This window comes from Lupinus angustifolius, chromosome LG16, assembly GCF_001865875.1.
Source record: "Lupinus angustifolius cultivar Tanjil chromosome LG16, LupAngTanjil_v1.0, whole genome shotgun sequence".
Taxonomy (NCBI): domain Eukaryota; kingdom Viridiplantae; phylum Streptophyta; class Magnoliopsida; order Fabales; family Fabaceae; genus Lupinus; species Lupinus angustifolius.
Window position 1 is genome coordinate 3,538,045 of NC_032024.1, and position 17,727 is coordinate 3,555,771.

At 31.5% G+C, this 17,727-nt stretch overlaps 3 protein-coding genes across 7 annotated transcripts in view; 2 read left to right on the top strand and 1 right to left on the bottom strand.

Moving 5' to 3' along the window:
• The window catches only part of LOC109329206 (HSP-interacting protein-like), a 26,273-nt gene continuing 8,546 nt past the window's right edge, over positions 1 to 17,727 (top strand). Inside the window, exons 1-2 of the mRNA XM_019562876.1 lie at positions 1 to 13; positions 1,310 to 1,315. The gene's annotated coding sequence lies outside the window, so the exon portion shown is untranslated. The remainder of the gene's footprint in view (positions 14 to 1,309; positions 1,316 to 17,727) is intronic.
• On the top strand, positions 5,252 to 9,919 carry LOC109329659 (uncharacterized membrane protein At1g16860-like). Of its 2 annotated transcripts, XM_019563376.1 has the most exons (4): positions 5,253 to 6,076; positions 8,437 to 8,592; positions 8,871 to 9,082; positions 9,320 to 9,919. In XM_019563376.1, exons 1-4 carry the CDS (start codon positions 5,357 to 5,359, stop codon positions 9,510 to 9,512), a joined length of 1,281 nt encoding a protein of 426 aa, XP_019418921.1. In that variant the 5' UTR covers positions 5,253 to 5,356; the 3' UTR covers positions 9,513 to 9,919. The 2 variants fall into 2 exon arrangements, with proteins under 2 accessions (XP_019418922.1, XP_019418921.1); XM_019563377.1 differs by lacking the exon at positions 8,437 to 8,592 and having other exon boundaries at positions 5,252 to 6,076.
• LOC109329658 (EH domain-containing protein 1-like) lies at positions 10,143 to 15,514 on the bottom strand. Of its 4 annotated transcripts, none has more exons than XM_019563372.1 (15): positions 13,914 to 14,055; positions 13,679 to 13,827; positions 13,508 to 13,565; positions 13,236 to 13,291; positions 13,095 to 13,146; positions 12,944 to 13,005; positions 12,416 to 12,529; positions 12,187 to 12,289; positions 12,002 to 12,051; positions 11,674 to 11,802; positions 11,346 to 11,597; positions 11,181 to 11,260; positions 10,803 to 10,929; positions 10,542 to 10,685; positions 10,143 to 10,459 (listed from the first exon to the last, which is right to left on the bottom strand). In XM_019563372.1, the coding sequence occupies exons 1-15, from the start codon at positions 13,975 to 13,977 to the stop codon at positions 10,274 to 10,276; spliced, it is 1,626 nt and encodes a 541-aa protein (XP_019418917.1). In that variant the 5' UTR covers positions 13,978 to 14,055; the 3' UTR covers positions 10,143 to 10,273. The 4 variants fall into 4 exon arrangements, with proteins under 4 accessions (XP_019418917.1, XP_019418919.1, XP_019418916.1 ...); XM_019563374.1 differs by lacking the exons at positions 13,236 to 13,291; positions 13,508 to 13,565; positions 13,679 to 13,827; positions 13,914 to 14,055 and adding exons at positions 14,695 to 14,750; positions 14,967 to 15,024; positions 15,138 to 15,286; positions 15,373 to 15,514 and having other exon boundaries at positions 10,157 to 10,459; positions 12,944 to 12,996; positions 13,104 to 13,146; XM_019563371.1 differs by lacking the exons at positions 13,236 to 13,291; positions 13,508 to 13,565; positions 13,679 to 13,827; positions 13,914 to 14,055 and adding exons at positions 14,695 to 14,750; positions 14,967 to 15,024; positions 15,138 to 15,286; positions 15,373 to 15,514 and having other exon boundaries at positions 10,157 to 10,459.

Here is a 17,727-nt window from a genome sequence, read left to right on the forward strand (position 1 = left end):
TTTCTGATCAATCGTATCTCATGATATATAAAGTGATACAAAGGAACGAGACAACATATGTAAACCCGTTATAAAGTACAGATCTAAGTCATTACCAGCTGAAAAGTGTAACATGAAATTGTACACAAGTGAAATCCTTCATGCTTCACTTCCCCTCATCACACATGTCTTTGATTGCAGTAATATGTGTCCTAAAAATTGTATAATTTGTTGTGATTGGCACAAAAATATCAAATTATTAAAGTTAATAGCTTTGTCTCGTAAAAATCTACAATAATAAACATAATATTACTGTGCAAAATGACCTTTCCCTCCCAGGTTAGTGGTGTTGGAAAATAAGGAAGTTTCAAATTCAATAGAATTAAATAAGTTTAGCAATATAGTAGAAAAGTTCATACTTTACATCGGTAAAAGAATTGCATCATAATTTACATAGAAAGCTGTAGGGAATGCAAATATACAATAGAAACTGAACCAAAGCAGTTTATTTAATTTTCTATCATATGTGTGACTTCAAGTTTTATTGTATTTGATTGATAAAAAATATTAAGTTATTAAATTTTTAAATTTAAATGATTCTAAATTCTATTTTGTTGACTAATTGATGCCACAAAAAGTTGCATACAATTATTGGGACAGCAAATGTTATATCTTTTTTTCTTTCTTTTTTCCTTTTCTTTGTTTGTGCTACTGTTATATTGTGAATCAAATTGGGCCCAAACATATTGCACCACAAAAGAAAGTTTTGATCAGAAACACTTGGGTTGATCCAATAAAAGATCCAAATGGCTAAGATTTTTGGTGTGTTTTTTGTGTGTACAAAAATTATATACATGTCTGCAATTTAAAACTAATCGTTTTTTATGAGAAATTTTCTGGAAATGAATTTGTTTCCGTGAACATAATACTTTTCATACACACGACATACCTTTTTTTTTTTTTATTAAATTATTGATTTCAAAAAATTTACTTGTTAAAAAAAATGGCATGTTTTCATTTTTATTCATTCCATTAGAATATGTCTAATGGGTGGAAAAATTATTTGTACATATATTCTAATTAATTGTCTTTGAAGGTTCTAGCACATAAATTAATATTCCATTCATTTCAAAATAATTGACCACATAAAGAGTATAAAATCTGAATGTTAATAAAACTAAATACATTTTTTAATATGTGTTTCCTCTCTTTTTTACACTTATTTTAAAATAATTGGAGTATATATTTCTATTCAACTTATGTTTTTTTTTAATTTATTTATAATAATTATATTCACTATTCTTTACTCATCATTTTGATACTAACTAAGGATAGAGTTGTCAAAATAGCAATAAAAGTTATCTTGATTTCTAAATATATGAATACATAACAAAACACTTATTAATTAAGAAAGAAGCAATTCGTATTATTCAATTGTTTTTTTTAGCTTTTACCCTTTTATGATGACTGTATTTTCTATTTTTGGGGTGCATTGTAGCATTTTCCACATAAAAGGAATTGTCAATTTATAAAGATTGCAGTGACACTAACACAGAAGAAAATCTTGGTCATTAAAGAAAAATTAAAAAGAAGGAAGTTATAGGGGACCCTCACTACTGGCCAGTGATAAAAACTTATCATAGTCGAATGAACCAAATTTAACACAATACCACGCTAGATCTATATAGGGTCAACTTGGTTCCTATGTTGATGTTTACATAAAGTAGCTAAAATTTCAATAATTTGAAAAAAGAAGTTTACAAACAACACGTGTCCTCTAATATATATATATACATGTATAATATATATATATAAAGTATGATATATATCTCCACAAAATTTGCCACATAATTAAGTCACACTGATTAGTTTTTATTTTTGCATTTTTATGTCTTCAACATCATGATGTTTTTCATGCTGCTCAGTATTATAGTAATGCAAAATATTGCTCCCTATACCTGTATTATATTGCAAACAACCATTGGAAGCTTGAGAGAAAGAGAGAAGAAGATACAAATAAATATAAATAATGGTGCTTCTGACACACGAACAAGAGACAATTATTTATGATATGTATAATATATACTATATGCTGTAGTATAGGGTGTACAAAATCCTTTTGAGTAGATTATATGAACTCCATGTAAGAGTGAGAGAAAAGTGATACAAGAGTTTAGAATAGAGATCAGTTTTCTCAGTATTAAAGTTTGTGAAATAACTTAGCAATAATATGTAATTTTTAAATAACATGATTAAATCTGATTAGTTGGTAGAGAAAATGAGAGCATTTTAGGATAAATGATGTATATTCCAAATGTTATGGGAATATATATAATTAGCTTCATAATGCAAAAGATCACCTCCCTTTTTTCCGAGGAGTTCAGAAAACGGTGGGATTTAAAATATTCAAATGCTATTTCTAAATAGGTCTTCAAGCTTCTCTAATTTATTAATATATTATAAACAACTTTGATGCACTCAGAACACTTATCTTTATTATCTAATATAAGAAGATAAGAAGTGTTTAATTATGTATTATGATGAGTATAATATTTATGCAATTTTAATATAAAAATTTATATATAATTTTATACCATCTAGCATTTATTTAAATTATTTTTTTAAATTAATAATAATTAAATATGAATAATCAATATATTATATATGGAGTAAATTATACCGACACTTTCTGAGTTTTAGTGAAATTATACAAATTATCCTTCACTTTTCTACATCTACGTATTCTCCTAATATACTTTCATTACAATGTTTAAACAAAAAATTTAATAAATGCAATTATGTTAAACAAAACATAGTATATTGTGGAGACAAGTCCAAATAATATATGAGTTGATATTTCTTTATTATTTTTGGTTCGTTACGATATAGTATAAGAGCAATTTAAACAACATCTCTTTAGAATTGTTGATGCATTTTATAACAAAAAATATAAAGCATTGATTTGTATATTATTTAGATTTTTCCTCACAATATACCATGTTTTGTTTAACATAATTGCATTTATCATATTTTTTGTTTAAAATATTATATTTATTTATCATACATGGATAATCAGTATAACGAAAGTATAAAAAGTAGAAGAGGTTTGTGTATATGTATAAAATTGACGGTTAAATTTATATAATTTCACTAAAACTCATAGGTGTGAGTGTAATTAACTCTTTATATATATATATATATATATATATATTCTTTTTCTTTGACGTGGGCATGTTTGTATAAAGGATATTTTTGTCCACGTGGAAATCATTGAGCCGCATCTATCTCTCACCGACTTCCATGAGGACGAGGATTTAATTTTAATATTCTTATCCTCCACGTGCCACATCAGCTTGGCGGGAAACCAACTAAAAGTAACTGATATCTAATATTAAATTATTAAATCCTATGTAAAATAGCAAGATGTGACTTGAAACCAAAAATATTACTAGGTGATTTACTAATTAATTTGAAACCAAAATTTTAAAAGAAAAGCAAAACAAATAAAATTGTTAGTACGCCATTTAGTTATACAAATTATTCGGATCAAATATCGACTAGTGTTTTCGGAAATAAAATTGTAATAGACTTACACTTAAACTTATGTACTCTATCTAATGATAGGAAAGTAGAAAAGAATGGGGACCATGTATTTGGGAAGATGGGTCTTATTTACTGTTTTTAGGGAATGCTCTTTGTACCCTTGTTGTGGATAACACAAGAAGTTGGCTTCTAATTGTGGACACTTGATGGAAATCATAGATCTACTTGTACTAGCAGTGAATAACTGGGATTGGTCCCAAAAATGCAACTTGATGCATTAGTTTTTAACTGTGTGATAGGCCCATTTGGAATATACATTCTCACCATGGTTGAGGTGGGAAAATCTGTCCATTTACAATGAAGAATCTTATGTAGTAGGACCAAGTGACCTACCCATAAGGCCACTTTCTCTAACGGACCTTATTCTTCTAATGGCTAATTACTTTGTGAGAGTGACATCAAAATTTCAGCAAGATTTTGATACAATTTTTATGTGTCAATCTTACTAAATTGAACATTCTTCTTATTAGAATATATTTAGAGAAATATATATATATATACTGCGCCTATAAATAAGTTTTATATATTGGCACTACATGATGATCCATAAATATTATACTCATACATTTAAGTATCTTAAAATATCTTAAAATATTTTGTAAATAATATCTAGAAAATATTTAAGCATTCTATATAATAGATTTGTTACATTATATTAAAAAAGTATCTTAGTTTAAGATAATTTAAAATAGTCTAACATACAGTACATACTTCTATATATTTTAATTGTTTTGATTCAAAGATGATTATAAAAAAGATTTTATTTTCTTCTTAATGAATCTGATTTTGATGGACATGATGATAAGAATGAAGTATAAATAGAAAATGGAATTATTAGATTTTATAGACGGGCTCAGATATAGCATACCACATTACCTCATGTTGTACATTCTAGACTATAATTTATAGAAAAGATTTAAGAGCTAAAGCTGCCTAAAAATGAAGAATGAACGTCACATACGAACAAAAAGTTAAGAAAGGAAAGTTCACTTAATAAAGCATCAAGAAACATATAGTCATTAAATCATATGCATTCATCCTTTATTTATTGCTATCTTAAGATTGATTCTATATTATCCTAATTTATCTTCGTAAAAGTTGTTCTAATTACTAAATAAGATTTTAAAAAGTATTTTTGTACGTTTCCAACACTAAAATGAATTCACTTGCTCCAAGCAAAAAAAATCAGGTGGATTTAACATTTAAGAAATCTTGTGTTATATGTTTGATAGCATTTGAAGGAAAAGTGAAAGACAGAACAGAAAGAAAAAGAAATTAGAAAGTGGGGACATGATCACATGAAAGTGGAAATATAATATTGAATTATTCATACTCTCTTCCTTCTCAGACATCTAAAAGACATATTTTGGTCTAGTGTAAAAACTATATATATTCATAGTAAAAATAATTTATACACAAATTAATAGATCTATAAAATTTCTTTCATGTTGTCACTATATTCCAAATAAATGTGTTAATTTAGTGGTATATATCATGATTAAAAAGTTAAGAATTTAATTTCTAGAAGTAATACTTATTAGGACAAACATTTACAAATTTCGAAATGAATTAGTTCATTTTCATAAAAAGAATAAATATTATTGGTAGTAAAAAAAACTATATTCCAAATAAAAGATATAAATGTGAATTGAGAAACACCATTCCTATTTTTGCAATTCCATTGAAACCTGCTCCACTTTCCTAGTTCTCTTTTCTCACTTACAAGTTACAACACTAACACCAACAAGAAGAATAAACAACACTGAACACAAAAATGGGTACCCGAATCCCGACCCATCAACTCAGCAGCGGACTCTACCTCTCGGGTCGACCCGAACAACCCAAAGACCGCCAACCAACAATGTCATCACGCTCAGCACCGTACACCGGCGGCGACCCTTCAAAGTCCGGCGAGCTAGGCAAAATGCTCGAAATCCCCACCGTCGATCCAAACCCAAGCACCAAACCTTCACAAAACACTGGGTCGGTTAGATCCAGACCCAATTCGGGTTCAACAATAAAGCACAGTGGGTTGGGTCCTTTATCTCGAAAATCTTCAGGTTCAGGCCAGATGGCTCTTCCAACCGGACTTTTCACGTCGGGTCCAATAGGATCCGGTCCGGTTGAGATTTCCGGCGGTGACGGGAGGCGGTCGGGGAACTTGGACCGGACCGGTTCGATGGGGAAGTTGGTTTATGGTTCCAGCGTGACGAGCCTGAGCGAGGAGGTGAAGGTGGGGTTTAAGGTTTCAAGGGCGGCGATGTGGGTTTTTTTGGTGGTTGTCGTAATGAGTTTGCTGGTTGGGGTGTTTCTGGTGGTGGCGGTGAAGAAAGCGGTGATCTTGGTGGCGCTCGGAGCGGTTATTGTGCCGGTGGTGGTTTTGTTTGTTTGGAACTGTGTTTGGGGAAGACGAGGGCTTTTGGGTTTTTTGAAAAGGTACCCTGATGCTGAACTAAGAGGTGCAATTGATGGACAATATATTAAGGTTACTGGGGTAATATTCTTTCCTTAATCTTTCTTCTTTTGGGTAATCATATTATTAATTAATGACTCATTAATTGTGAATCTTTGCTTTTATACTTATTTATAATCCTTGTTTCAATTAGTGGAGAGGTTGATTGGTTGTTTTTTCGGTTAGTTTATTGTTAGGTATGTGATTTGATACTTGCCTTGCATGGATTTGTTATGTTGACTATGACCCCATCTTTTGTAATTGTCTTATATAATGGATGAATGATGTAGTGTCAAATATCAGTACCGGAATCAACAAGGTGTTGATCTAATAGTGTAAGGCCCCACTCGATTATCAGGATCACCAAAAGGTCAATAATTTAATTCCTAGGAACAACACTTGTTGGGAGAGGGGTAATCACACACTCAGAAAGGATTAGTTTTTTACTCAAAAGGATAAGGGATATCTTTGGTAGTACCAAAAAAAATATACCTGGAAGGACTGGAGCTACTTTTTTTTTATAGTCTGAAGCTAGTATAGTTGTATTTTTTGTATGGATATTTGCTTTTTTGATTTAATTTGACAAAATAAACTTGAGGGTAACTTGCATGATGGAGATTCACTTTCTTAGTCCAGAAACTTAAATGAAGTTTTGATCCATTTGACCCTATGAATTCAGCATAGATGGTAGTTAGGGATGGTGATGTTTAATGTGCATTGTATGGTAGGCTAAGGAGGGATTGCATATGCTTCTCTATGAAGGTTAGGGTTCTCTTAGAAGTTGTTTGCCTAGTTAGTTGTTACAAAAATGGTTGTCAATCATGTTTCTGAAGAATTGCATTGTATGGTAGGCACAAGAACTGCACATGTAATCATGAATACATGTGTATTTAGGGCAATGCCAGTGCTATAAAAAAAATTAATATAATACCTACAAAGCATTGGGAAAAGGAGAAATTCTAAGTAGGTAAAGTTTGAATTAAGAAACTAGTCTCAAGCAAGTTGTTGATACTCGTTGGGATTCATATTGCAACTTTGATAAATTTGATATTGATGTATTTTGTTATATGTGATGTTGTTGAAATTATTAAAAATTGATTAACTCCGGAAATAAGAGCTGAAGCTAAAGGTATCTTACCTTTGAGTGGAGATTTTGAATTTGCATTTATGATGCACGTGATAAAAGATATTTTGGGTGTTTCAAATGAATTATCACAAGCATTGCAAAGGAAAGATCAATACATCATTAAGGATATGAACTTGGTTAAAATCATAAAGCAACGATTACACACTATGAAGAATGATGGATGAGAATATTTATAGCAAGAGGTAATCTTATTTTGCAATATGCAAGATATTGACATCCTCATATGAATGTCGACATTTTTCCTCATGGTAAATCACGACGTGGAGGCAGAGCGCATGTTATCACAAAAGAGCATCATTATCGTGTTGAATTATTTTATACTTTTGTGAATATGCAATTTAAGGAACTCCAAAATGAGACAAATACTCAATTGTTTCTTTGTATGTGTTGTTTTCTAGTTTTATAAGGCAAAACTGATTGAATTTGCAAAGTTCTATCCAATGATTTTTGTTCAATTGATTTGGTGATGTTTGATAATCAACTCGAGATTTATATCTTTGATATGTGTTGCAATGTTGATTTCGCTTCTTTGAAAGGAATCAATAATTTTTTAGAGAAGATGGTTGAAAGTAGAAGACACATTGTTTACCCATTAGTTTATCTTCCTTTGAAGTTAGCAATGATTTTTCCTATTACTACAACAAGAGTAGAAAGAGCATTTTCAGCTATGGAGATTGTGAAAAATAGGTTGCGTAATCGAATGAGAAATGGTTATTATTCAACGAATTCAAAATGTTCAATAACTTAGTTGATTAGCAATATTTAAATCGAGCGAGAAATGTTCAATAACATTGGCAATAAGATAATCATTCAACGAATTCAAAATATGAAGTCACGTAGAGATCAATTTTAAAATGTGTAATTTAGTTGATTAGCAATATTTAAATCTTGTGATTTTGACATTCATGTTTTCATCTTCTTATATATGATGATATATACCCTGCTCTCGGGTGTTAGAATCGTCACTAATTTAGGGAAGTTGATGTTGCTAAAGAATTGCACAGCATTTAAGGTTTCTTGGTTGTCATTTGCATAAGCTGTAAAGCGAAGTCTTGTACTAGATATTGGGGATATGTCAGGCTGTTATATTCTACATTGTTTTAATCATAATTCCTGACAATTTTGAATACGAATGTTTGGTGTGATAATAATGTACGTGTGTCTCTATGAAAATATGGGTTTTGACCTTAGTGAGTAAGAAAAGATTTGGCACGACTTTTATAATTTTTGATGTGTATTCTGTCTCTTCTCTTAGGTTGTAACCTGTGGCAGTATTCCTTTGGAATCATCCTACCAAAGAGTGCCTAGATGTGTATATGTTTCCACTGAATTATATGAGTATAAAGGATTGGGTGCAAAATCAGCAAATCCTAAACACCGTTGCTTCTCTTGGGGTTCTAGATACTCTGAGGTTAGTTTGTTCAACTACTTCATTCATGATTTTTATTTATTGATATGGGATCAAAGACAATTTCATGAATTTAAATCTTAATGTTAGGTTCAGCACCTGACTGAATTACTACGCCAACTTTGAGTGCATGGTTCATAGTCAATACCGTGCTCATGCTATAAATGTTTTATGTTCTTCAACATGAGCAAATCATTTCATCATGTTTTCTATTGTTTGTATATAGTGACGCTGTCTCTCTTACCCTATGTAATAACAACTTTATTATTTTCTATGCTCAGAAATACATAGCAGACTTTTACATATCAGACTTCCAGTCTGGGTTAAGAGCACTAGTGAAAGCGGGCTATGGCGCCAAGGTTGCTCCTTTCGTGGAACCAACTACCGTAGTCGATGTAACAAAGGGTAACAAAGAGTTATCTCCAAATTTCTTAGGCTGGCTTGCAGACCGTAAACTCTCTAATGATGACCGTATAATGCGCCTCAAGGAAGGGTATGGACTAACACTATTCTGTTTATTATTTTTGTCATGATCCTAACCTGTTTATTTATTTAAAACAATTTCCGTCTCTGTAAAAAAAAATTAAATGCACGAACAAACAATATGAGAGAATAGAGTGACATTGATTTATCCCCGCTGACTCAAATCTAGGAAAAGACTTCAATTATTATTTAAAATTTTGTTATGAATTGATCAATGGTGCATAGAGAATAAATTTGGGGAATGCAGGTACATCAAAGAAGGCAGCACTGTTAGTGTCATAGGAGTTGTTCGCCGACATGATAATGTGGTCATGATTGTTCCTTCTTCAGAGCCTGTTTCAACAGGTTGTCAATGGTTCCGCGGCCTTTTACCAACCTACGTTGAAGGTCTTGTCTTGACATGCGAGGATAATCAAAATTCCGATGTCATTCCTGTTTAGTATCTTGCTTCCTTTTTGCTTGGAAATCAGTATCACTATACCGAAATGGCAGAAACTGATGGGGAAATCCTACACGGCAGAATCAGTGTTTTCCACGTGCAAGTTTTTATGTAAAGTTGGCTTCGAAGAGGAGCAAGAGCTTGTCTTAATGATCAGAATATGATTTGATTAACATGACCTTAATGATCCACAAAGGTAAACTAGAACCAGTTTAAGAATGTCATGCTAGTTGCATTATCCCATTTCTGCTTATCTTTCTATTATGTACATAGGTAAGTAAGGGGTTCAAAGTAGTTGCTTTCTTATTGAGTTAATTCTAGCCAGAATGTAGCTTCATTGTTAAATATTATTCGACTATGGGTTAATTTGTATTCATATAAGTTGATAAATATATTGTGCAGTGCCTATGTTTGCACTTGTAAAATTTGTACACCAAAAATGCTACCACATCCACGCTACTAGATGTGCAGATGTTCGTTTAAAATCAAAAGTAACTTATTTTTTCTATTACCTGCTAGTTATGCTACCTATAATCGTTTATGATGTTTCGTTTGGTATTTGGTACTGCAAAAAATCATTGTTTTCTACTTCTTCGGAGTGCATTTTTTTGGAAATACGAACTTTAAACACTGAAATACAAACCATTAACACTGAAATAGTAAACTTTCACCATTAACAATGAATTCAAACATCAGAATCTTAAGCTCAGTAAATATGAATGACAAGTTGACAACTAATGCATGCTTGTACATTTTTCAAATTTAATCATAAGGATTTCTGAATTTCTTCAAAAGCTCTGGTATTTCGTATCCAAGCATGTCATCTACGGCTTGAACCATTTTCGGCTTGAGTTTCTCAAATTTGTCGATGTTATATCTACTTAAAACTTCTCTGAAGTTCTCTACACTGGGAAAATCACCAGCTGGTAGATGGAACTCCCTTTGAACCTGTTTTGCAGAATTCAAATGATTAGTAACTGAGACATATAGGGGCCAAATGCAAAGTAAATGGAAGCAAAGGAGAAGATACCTTTCCAAATTCTTCATCAAGATTATCAATAAGCCTTTGTTGAGCCTTGGCTTTGCCCATTATTGCAGGCATCTCCTTCTTAAGATGACTAATTATATATGCATGAATTTTAGCAGATCTAGCACGCTTCACAAATTCGTTTATCTGCACCATTCCAATAAGGACATTCAAAACTTTGAACCATGAAAATTGAGTAATACAACCAAATCCACACATTCACACCACTGGGTCACACAATTAATTTGAAATTAGTGACCATACCCTGCGATCACAGGCCTTCTTTGGAATATCTATCAAATCTGCAAGCAGGTTACTTTGTTCCTTCTCAAAGAGATCCAGTCCTAATGGACCAACAAAATCTTCATCCATTGGCTTATCATTAAATGATCTGTGAAGTCAAGAAAAAGTAGCATATAAATTTTCAACCACAAAAGATCAATTATTTGGAGGAGCAATACACTAAAATGAAGTGAATTGGTGGAAATCAAATGTTCGTGACAAACATCACTTAAATAAACACACATCCAACAATTATGTCATCATCATGCTTAGGATATTAACTTTAAAAGAATGGTTGAGTTGAGCCATTTCTTATAAAGTAGTGGATCATTAGACATATTTGAAAGATAATGAACCTACCCGATATATACACGCACAACTTCAGGAGTATTTAGAACTTTCCCCAATGACCACATCAATGCTCCATAAACTCTCATAAGCTACAATATTACAACCAGGAATGTAAGTAGACAAGATATCAGAAAACAAATAATATATCATTAGATTTTTTTGATAGTTTCTTACTTGTTGAGTATCAACTTGGTCTGCTTTATTTAAAACCACGCGAATCTTGTCTTCATTGCCACGTAGAGATGATATTACACGTTTAAACTCATCACTGATGTCAAGTTTATGTGGATCAAATAGGAGAAGAATGAGATCACATTTTGCAGCAAACCAAGATACAACACCAGTGAAATCATAGCTTCTTTGAGTCCTTTGTTTCTCTCCAGAAAGGACACCAGGAGTGTCCACAAATGTTATTTCATCTAACAGCTAAAAGGAAAAAATCACTTCAAATTCAAGTAAAAAAATGATAGTCATTGGAATTGAAGACAATTATAAAACTCACTGGATGTGGCATTTGGGAACATTGGAACTTTGATAAAAATGAACCTCCAAATGTTGTTAGGCCACTAAAAGGCATGTCAGCATCAACAGCAATAGTATTTCCAGGAATACTCCTCTCATCAGGTCCAGACTATAAATAAAAAAATGCTCAGCTTAGAAGCATGCTCCATGCACACAAACAAAGCATAACTTCAACACAGTTTATTGAAGATAAGTATTATAACAACTATAATGGTCTCTAATTTCTATCACCAAAAAAAGAAAATATTTTTCTTTAGGACTTCATTGACTTCTCAATGCAATACAAGAACAAAAATAAGCTTTTGTACCATGACAACAACAAATCTATCGGTTGTAGGCTCAGGTCCAACATGTGCTCCTGTAAAAAGAAAGTTAAAAAGTGGTTATAAGCAGATAAAGGTAAACTTAGAAATTCATGTCCATGTCATCAATTTCATGAATTAAGGAATTATTACAATGTTGCCACTAAAACATCATCCACAGCTTAACCAACCTGGATAATCACATCTTAGCAAATGTTTTATGAAAGTTGTTTTTCCGGTGGAATATTGACCAAGAAGCATGACCATGGGTTTAGCATCAAAATCAGTATTCGTCTGAAAATGAGAAATCAAATATATTTTTACATAAAGAAGACATGTTATACAGAGCAAGTTCCAAGCTCCCAATTCTAGCTGATAAAATTATCTTTTATGTATACATTGGATGCAAATGCTACTTACCAAAAATGGAGATGCAAAATCATTGTACTGATAAGCGACTTCCAATGGCTTCAACCTCTCAATATACAATCTCTTCAAACCATCAATTATTGATGTAACTGAATTCAGAGGTAACTAAGCAAAAGCAAACTAATATGATTAGAATATATTCAGCATCAAAATAAAATTGAGAACAATCACAAAAACACATAATTTTTTTTAATGTAGAATCACCCTATAGTCACATTTCTCCTATATAGGTTTCGTAACACATGATTTGACTCATAAAAGCATTGAACATAAACAGGAGATGAAAGGAATTATGATTGTGGATGAGCTTCAAGTATCTCTAGACTCTAATCACTGAAGAATAAGACTATCAGATAAAAAGAAATGAACATATTCATGAGCTATATAACTAGATTTGCCAACAACTAACAGAACAAAGTGGAATTCATAATATGGCTGCACATTACATATAACTTGGACATTTGAATTTCATCAAAACAAAGTAAGAACTCTAAATCTGATACTATATAATGGACTTACTTTTTTTGAAGACTTTGAACTGAACCATTGTTTAGTTAGTAATTTCTGAGGCGGAGCAGTCGCTACATATCATCAATTAAATACTTCAACCAAATATTAAATACACAAAACAATAACATGAGATATTTTAAAAACAATTCATATATCTAACCATTTACTTCAGGTGGAGACTTTGGGGCATTAATTGCTAAACTCTTTGTTTTCTGGAAGAATAAAAAAGAAAAACAATAAGGAAAATAATCAATAGAAATAAATAAGTTGATCTATAAGTAATAAAGAAAACACTGCTTACTTCTAATAATGCATCAAGCCCTTCCATTACGGGAGGTTTAACATTTTCCTTGTCAACTGCAAAGAATAGAAATGAAATAAGGAAAACTAATTGAAAACAAGTGAATTTTAAAATCGTTATTATTATTACAAAATTCATCAAGTCCTTCTATATATTCTAATGTACCATTTATAGTAACACATATAGATAACATGAAATCTCAAATCACATGAGCACTCTTAAGATCTTCTCAAATAAAGTCAATCAATTCAGTTCGGTAAAGAGAAATTTACCTTGAGTTCGAAGAATATCGGAGTTGAGTTCATAACCAGCTTGGGCCAACGAAACAAGCTATTCAACATAATAACAGGAATCGGATCAAAATAGAAGTTTATGATAAATCCAAATTAGATACGGATATGAAGTAATGGATGATGGAAAATTAAAAAAATGTAAAATAGAACCTGCATTGCAGTAACAAACTCATTGAAACCCAAGAAACCTTGTCGTTTGGTATCGGAGAGAGCCCAAAGGTGTTTAAGTTGAGAGCGAGACAAGTTCGAAAGAGCGAAGAAATCGGTAGCTTCATTTCCACTGATACGACCATCTCCATCTACAATTAAAACGAATCGTTTTGGTTAACATGTAGTGTAGTGTAGTAGCGTTAGTTAACTTAAGTAAAGAGTTAATGAAATTAACCTGAATCTGCTAAATCGAACCATTCCTGGTAAGTTTTCGATTCCTCTTTGGAATTTGTTTTCATCTTTTGTGAGAACTTGTAATTTGAATTTGAATTTGTAGTAAGAATGTGTTCCTTTTATTTGTTTTCCAAGTTCAGAAAGGTTACTTCGCAATGTGCATCATGTACTTGATAATGACGCTACGTGGCATCGTGATTAGAATTTTGTTGTATTATAGAGTGGGCCCTTCAATGTTAATGGTGGTTTAATGCGAGACTAGGAGGGAGTGGTTTATAGTGGATTCCTTTTTTTTTATTTACGTTTCTGTTTTTGAATTTTATTTGAACATTTGAATTTGAGCGCCACTATGGTGCGGTGTTCTGAGAGTGGGGCCCAACAGCATGTAAAACGCTCTCACACAAATCATTTTCAGTTACCCATCAACAATGTAATGATGTTCTCCAATTCAATCAATTAGTGAATCAAAACCAATTGGGATACAGAATAGTATTTAAAATGAGGAGAAAAAAAAAATGATATATCAACTTATAAATCTGATATAGAAGTAATAAACTAAAATTTTAAAGATTAGTTTACAAATGAGAGATGTCAATGATAATAAAAGGTAATGAATGATGTATGATACACCATTAAGCATACATTTTTTCTCTTATATTAGAATAATTTATACTGACAAACCCTGAGTTTTAGCGAAATTACACAAACCACTCCTCACTTTTTTACATATGTACAAACCCTAATTTTTATACTTTCATTATACTGACCACCTTGCAGCTTACTTCTAATAATGCATCAAGCCCTTCCATTACGGGAGGTTTAACATTTTCCTTGTCAACTGCAAAGAATAGAAATGAAATAAGGAAAACTAATTGAAAACAAGTGAATTTTAAAATCGTTATTATTATTACAAAATTCATCAAGTCCTTCTATATATTCTAATGTACCATTTATAGTAACACATATAGATAACATGAAATCTCAAATCACATGAGCACTCTTAAGATCTTCTCAAATAAAGTCAATCAATTCAGTTCGGTAAAGAGAAATTTACCTTGAGTTCGAAGAATATCGGAGTTGAGTTCATAACCAGCTTGGGCCAACGAAACAAGCTATTCAACATAATAACAGGAATCGGATCAAAATAGAAGTTTATGATAAATCCAAATTAGATACGGATATGAAGTAATGGATGATGGAAAATTAAAAAAATGTAAAATAGAACCTGCATTGCAGTAACAAACTCATTGAAACCCAAGAAACCTTGTCGTTTGGTATCGGAGAGAGCCCAAAGGTGTTTAAGTTGAGAGCGAGACAAGTTCGAAAGAGCGAAGAAATCGGTAGCTTCATTTCCACTGATACGACCATCTCCATCTACAATTAAAACGAATCGTTTTGGTTAACATGTAGTGTAGTGTAGTAGCGTTAGTTAACTTAAGTAAAGAGTTAATGAAATTAACCTGAATCTGCTAAATCGAACCATTCCTGGTAAGTTTTCGATTCCTCTTTGGAATTTGTTTTCATCTTTTGTGAGAACTTGTAATTTGAATTTGAATTTGTAGTAAGAATGTGTTCCTTTTATTTGTTTTCCAAGTTCAGAAAGGTTACTTCGCAATGTGCATCATGTACTTGATAATGACGCTACGTGGCATCGTGATTAGAATTTTGTTGTATTATAGAGTGGGCCCTTCAATGTTAATGGTGGTTTAATGCGAGACTAGGAGGGAGTGGTTTATAGTGGATTCCTTTTTTTTTATTTACGTTTCTGTTTTTGAATTTTATTTGAACATTTGAATTTGAGCGCCACTATGGTGCGGTGTTCTGAGAGTGGGGCCCAACAGCATGTAAAACGCTCTCACACAAATCATTTTCAGTTACCCATCAACAATGTAATGATGTTCTCCAATTCAATCAATTAGTGAATCAAAACCAATTGGGATACAGAATAGTATTTAAAATGAGGAGAAAAAAAAAATGATATATCAACTTATAAATCTGATATAGAAGTAATAAACTAAAATTTTAAAGATTAGTTTACAAATGAGAGATGTCAATGATAATAAAAGGTAATGAATGATGTATGATACACCATTAAGCATACATTTTTTCTCTTATATTAGAATAATTTATACTGACAAACCCTGAGTTTTAGCGAAATTACACAAACCACTCCTCACTTTTTTACATATGTACAAACCCTAATTTTTATACTTTCATTATACTGACCACCTTGCAAGAGAAATAAGTGTGATTTTTTGAACAAAAAATATTATAAATGCAATTAAGTTAAACTTAATTGCATTTATCACATTTTCTAGTTAAAAGATGACATTTATTTCTCATACAAGGGTAGTCAGTATAATGAAAGTAATTAACTCCTTTTATTATTACTTAGTTTTATTATATAAATGTAATATTTATATTATTGATGTGATGCAAATGCATTTCAATGCCCAGATAAATGATGGTATAAAAAAGGCTTTTTATTTTTTCTAAATAAAAGGACGGTAGAAATTATTCAGAGAATTTTTTTTAGGAGTGAAATAATAGTTCACCATCTTTCTTCCCATTTCCCAATGTGATTATTTATTAGGATTCAAATTAATTCTTCATATTCCGTAAATACCAAGAATCCAACCTAAGTACGGCAGAATTAACCCGTTTTTAGTCTTTTGAAAATTGTGTGATTTTAACCAAAAAATATGTGTGATTTTATATCAGGTCCATAAATAAATATAAAGAATTCTTTAATCATAGTCATTACAAATTAATGTTTTTGGAAAAACCGAAAAAGTAAATGTAATCCAATAACTGATGATGTGTCTAACCCCATATTATTTCCTATAATTGTTTAGGCATCAGTATACTTGATAATAACGTTATTAGTGATATCATTGTTAATTACTTTTTCATAGATATATTCAACCTATAGTATTGAAGTAATGTAATAATGGTAAAAAGATGAGAGATTCTTATATATACGGTCACTTCTGCAATAAACAGTTTGATGTAACTTGCCTAGTTTAAACTTTTTCATGTTCAATGCAAGTATTATGTAGATAGTGTTATCTCTTAATTAATAGACCTGTATTATTATATTCCGGCAAACTTTTTGATGGTGCGTGATCATACTTAATTTGGGGTGAACATCTGCTGTCTCACACTTAGTGTCATTCTATGTGTCATGACCTTGTGATTGGTAAGGAAATCACTTAAAAATTAAATTTTAATTTAAATATATTTTTTTTCATGACACATGGAGTAGCACTAGTGTGTGACAGCAGATGTGCACCCTTTAATTTGGAATGTATGTAGATTTTATTGAGGTTGAAGGAAGATCAATATGGAGGGATTTTGGAGACAATTTGGCCATTTTATATTTGTCTAAGCTCATTGTCAATGAAAGATACATGTTTACATGTAATTGTCTCCAATTTTCTTGTCTTAAGAGATAGTAATCATTAGTTGAATGATGAAGCAGCTATTGTTGTACCAAAACTATAGATATGTAACTTTATTTTCAGGGAATTGAAATGGTGACATGCTCTAACACCACTTGTGCATCAAATGCTTAGCACTAAATCAAAAGTTATAACTCTTAATTGGGGTATTTTCTTTGAGGCTAATAATAGCACTTAGCATCACATTTTAATCTGACTCCAACTAAACCTTCATATCTTAAAGACAAGTTACTCTCATCTAGCAATGATTTCATCAAATGTGGGAGTCTAGCTTTGTCAGAAGCTGCATGATTCCCATAGTTCCCTCTGTACCAGTTCATGGCTGACCCTATTTGAAGTCTTACCAAGTAGTTA

Bases quoted from the DNA above. Each gene is read 5' to 3' on its own strand.
- LOC109329659 (XM_019563376.1), top strand. From the start codon at position 5,357: ATGGGTACCCGAATCCCGACCCATCAACTCAGCAGCGGACTCTACCTC. The intron at 6,077-8,436 runs GTAATATTCTTT...CTCTTCTCTTAG, and splicing joins AATATATTAAGGTTACTGGG to GTTGTAACCTGTGGCAGTAT. The intron at 8,593-8,870 runs GTTAGTTTGTTC...TTCTATGCTCAG, and splicing joins GGGGTTCTAGATACTCTGAG to AAATACATAGCAGACTTTTA.
- LOC109329658 (XM_019563372.1), bottom strand. From the start codon at position 13,977: ATGAAAACAAATTCCAAAGAGGAATCGAAAACTTACCAGGAATGGTTC. The intron at 13,006-13,094 runs GTTAGATATATG...GATGATATGTAG, and splicing joins GTCTCCACCTGAAGTAAATG to CGACTGCTCCGCCTCAGAAA. The intron at 10,930-11,180 runs GTAGGTTCATTA...TTGACTTCACAG, and splicing joins GTTGTGCGTGTATATATCGG to ATCATTTAATGATAAGCCAA.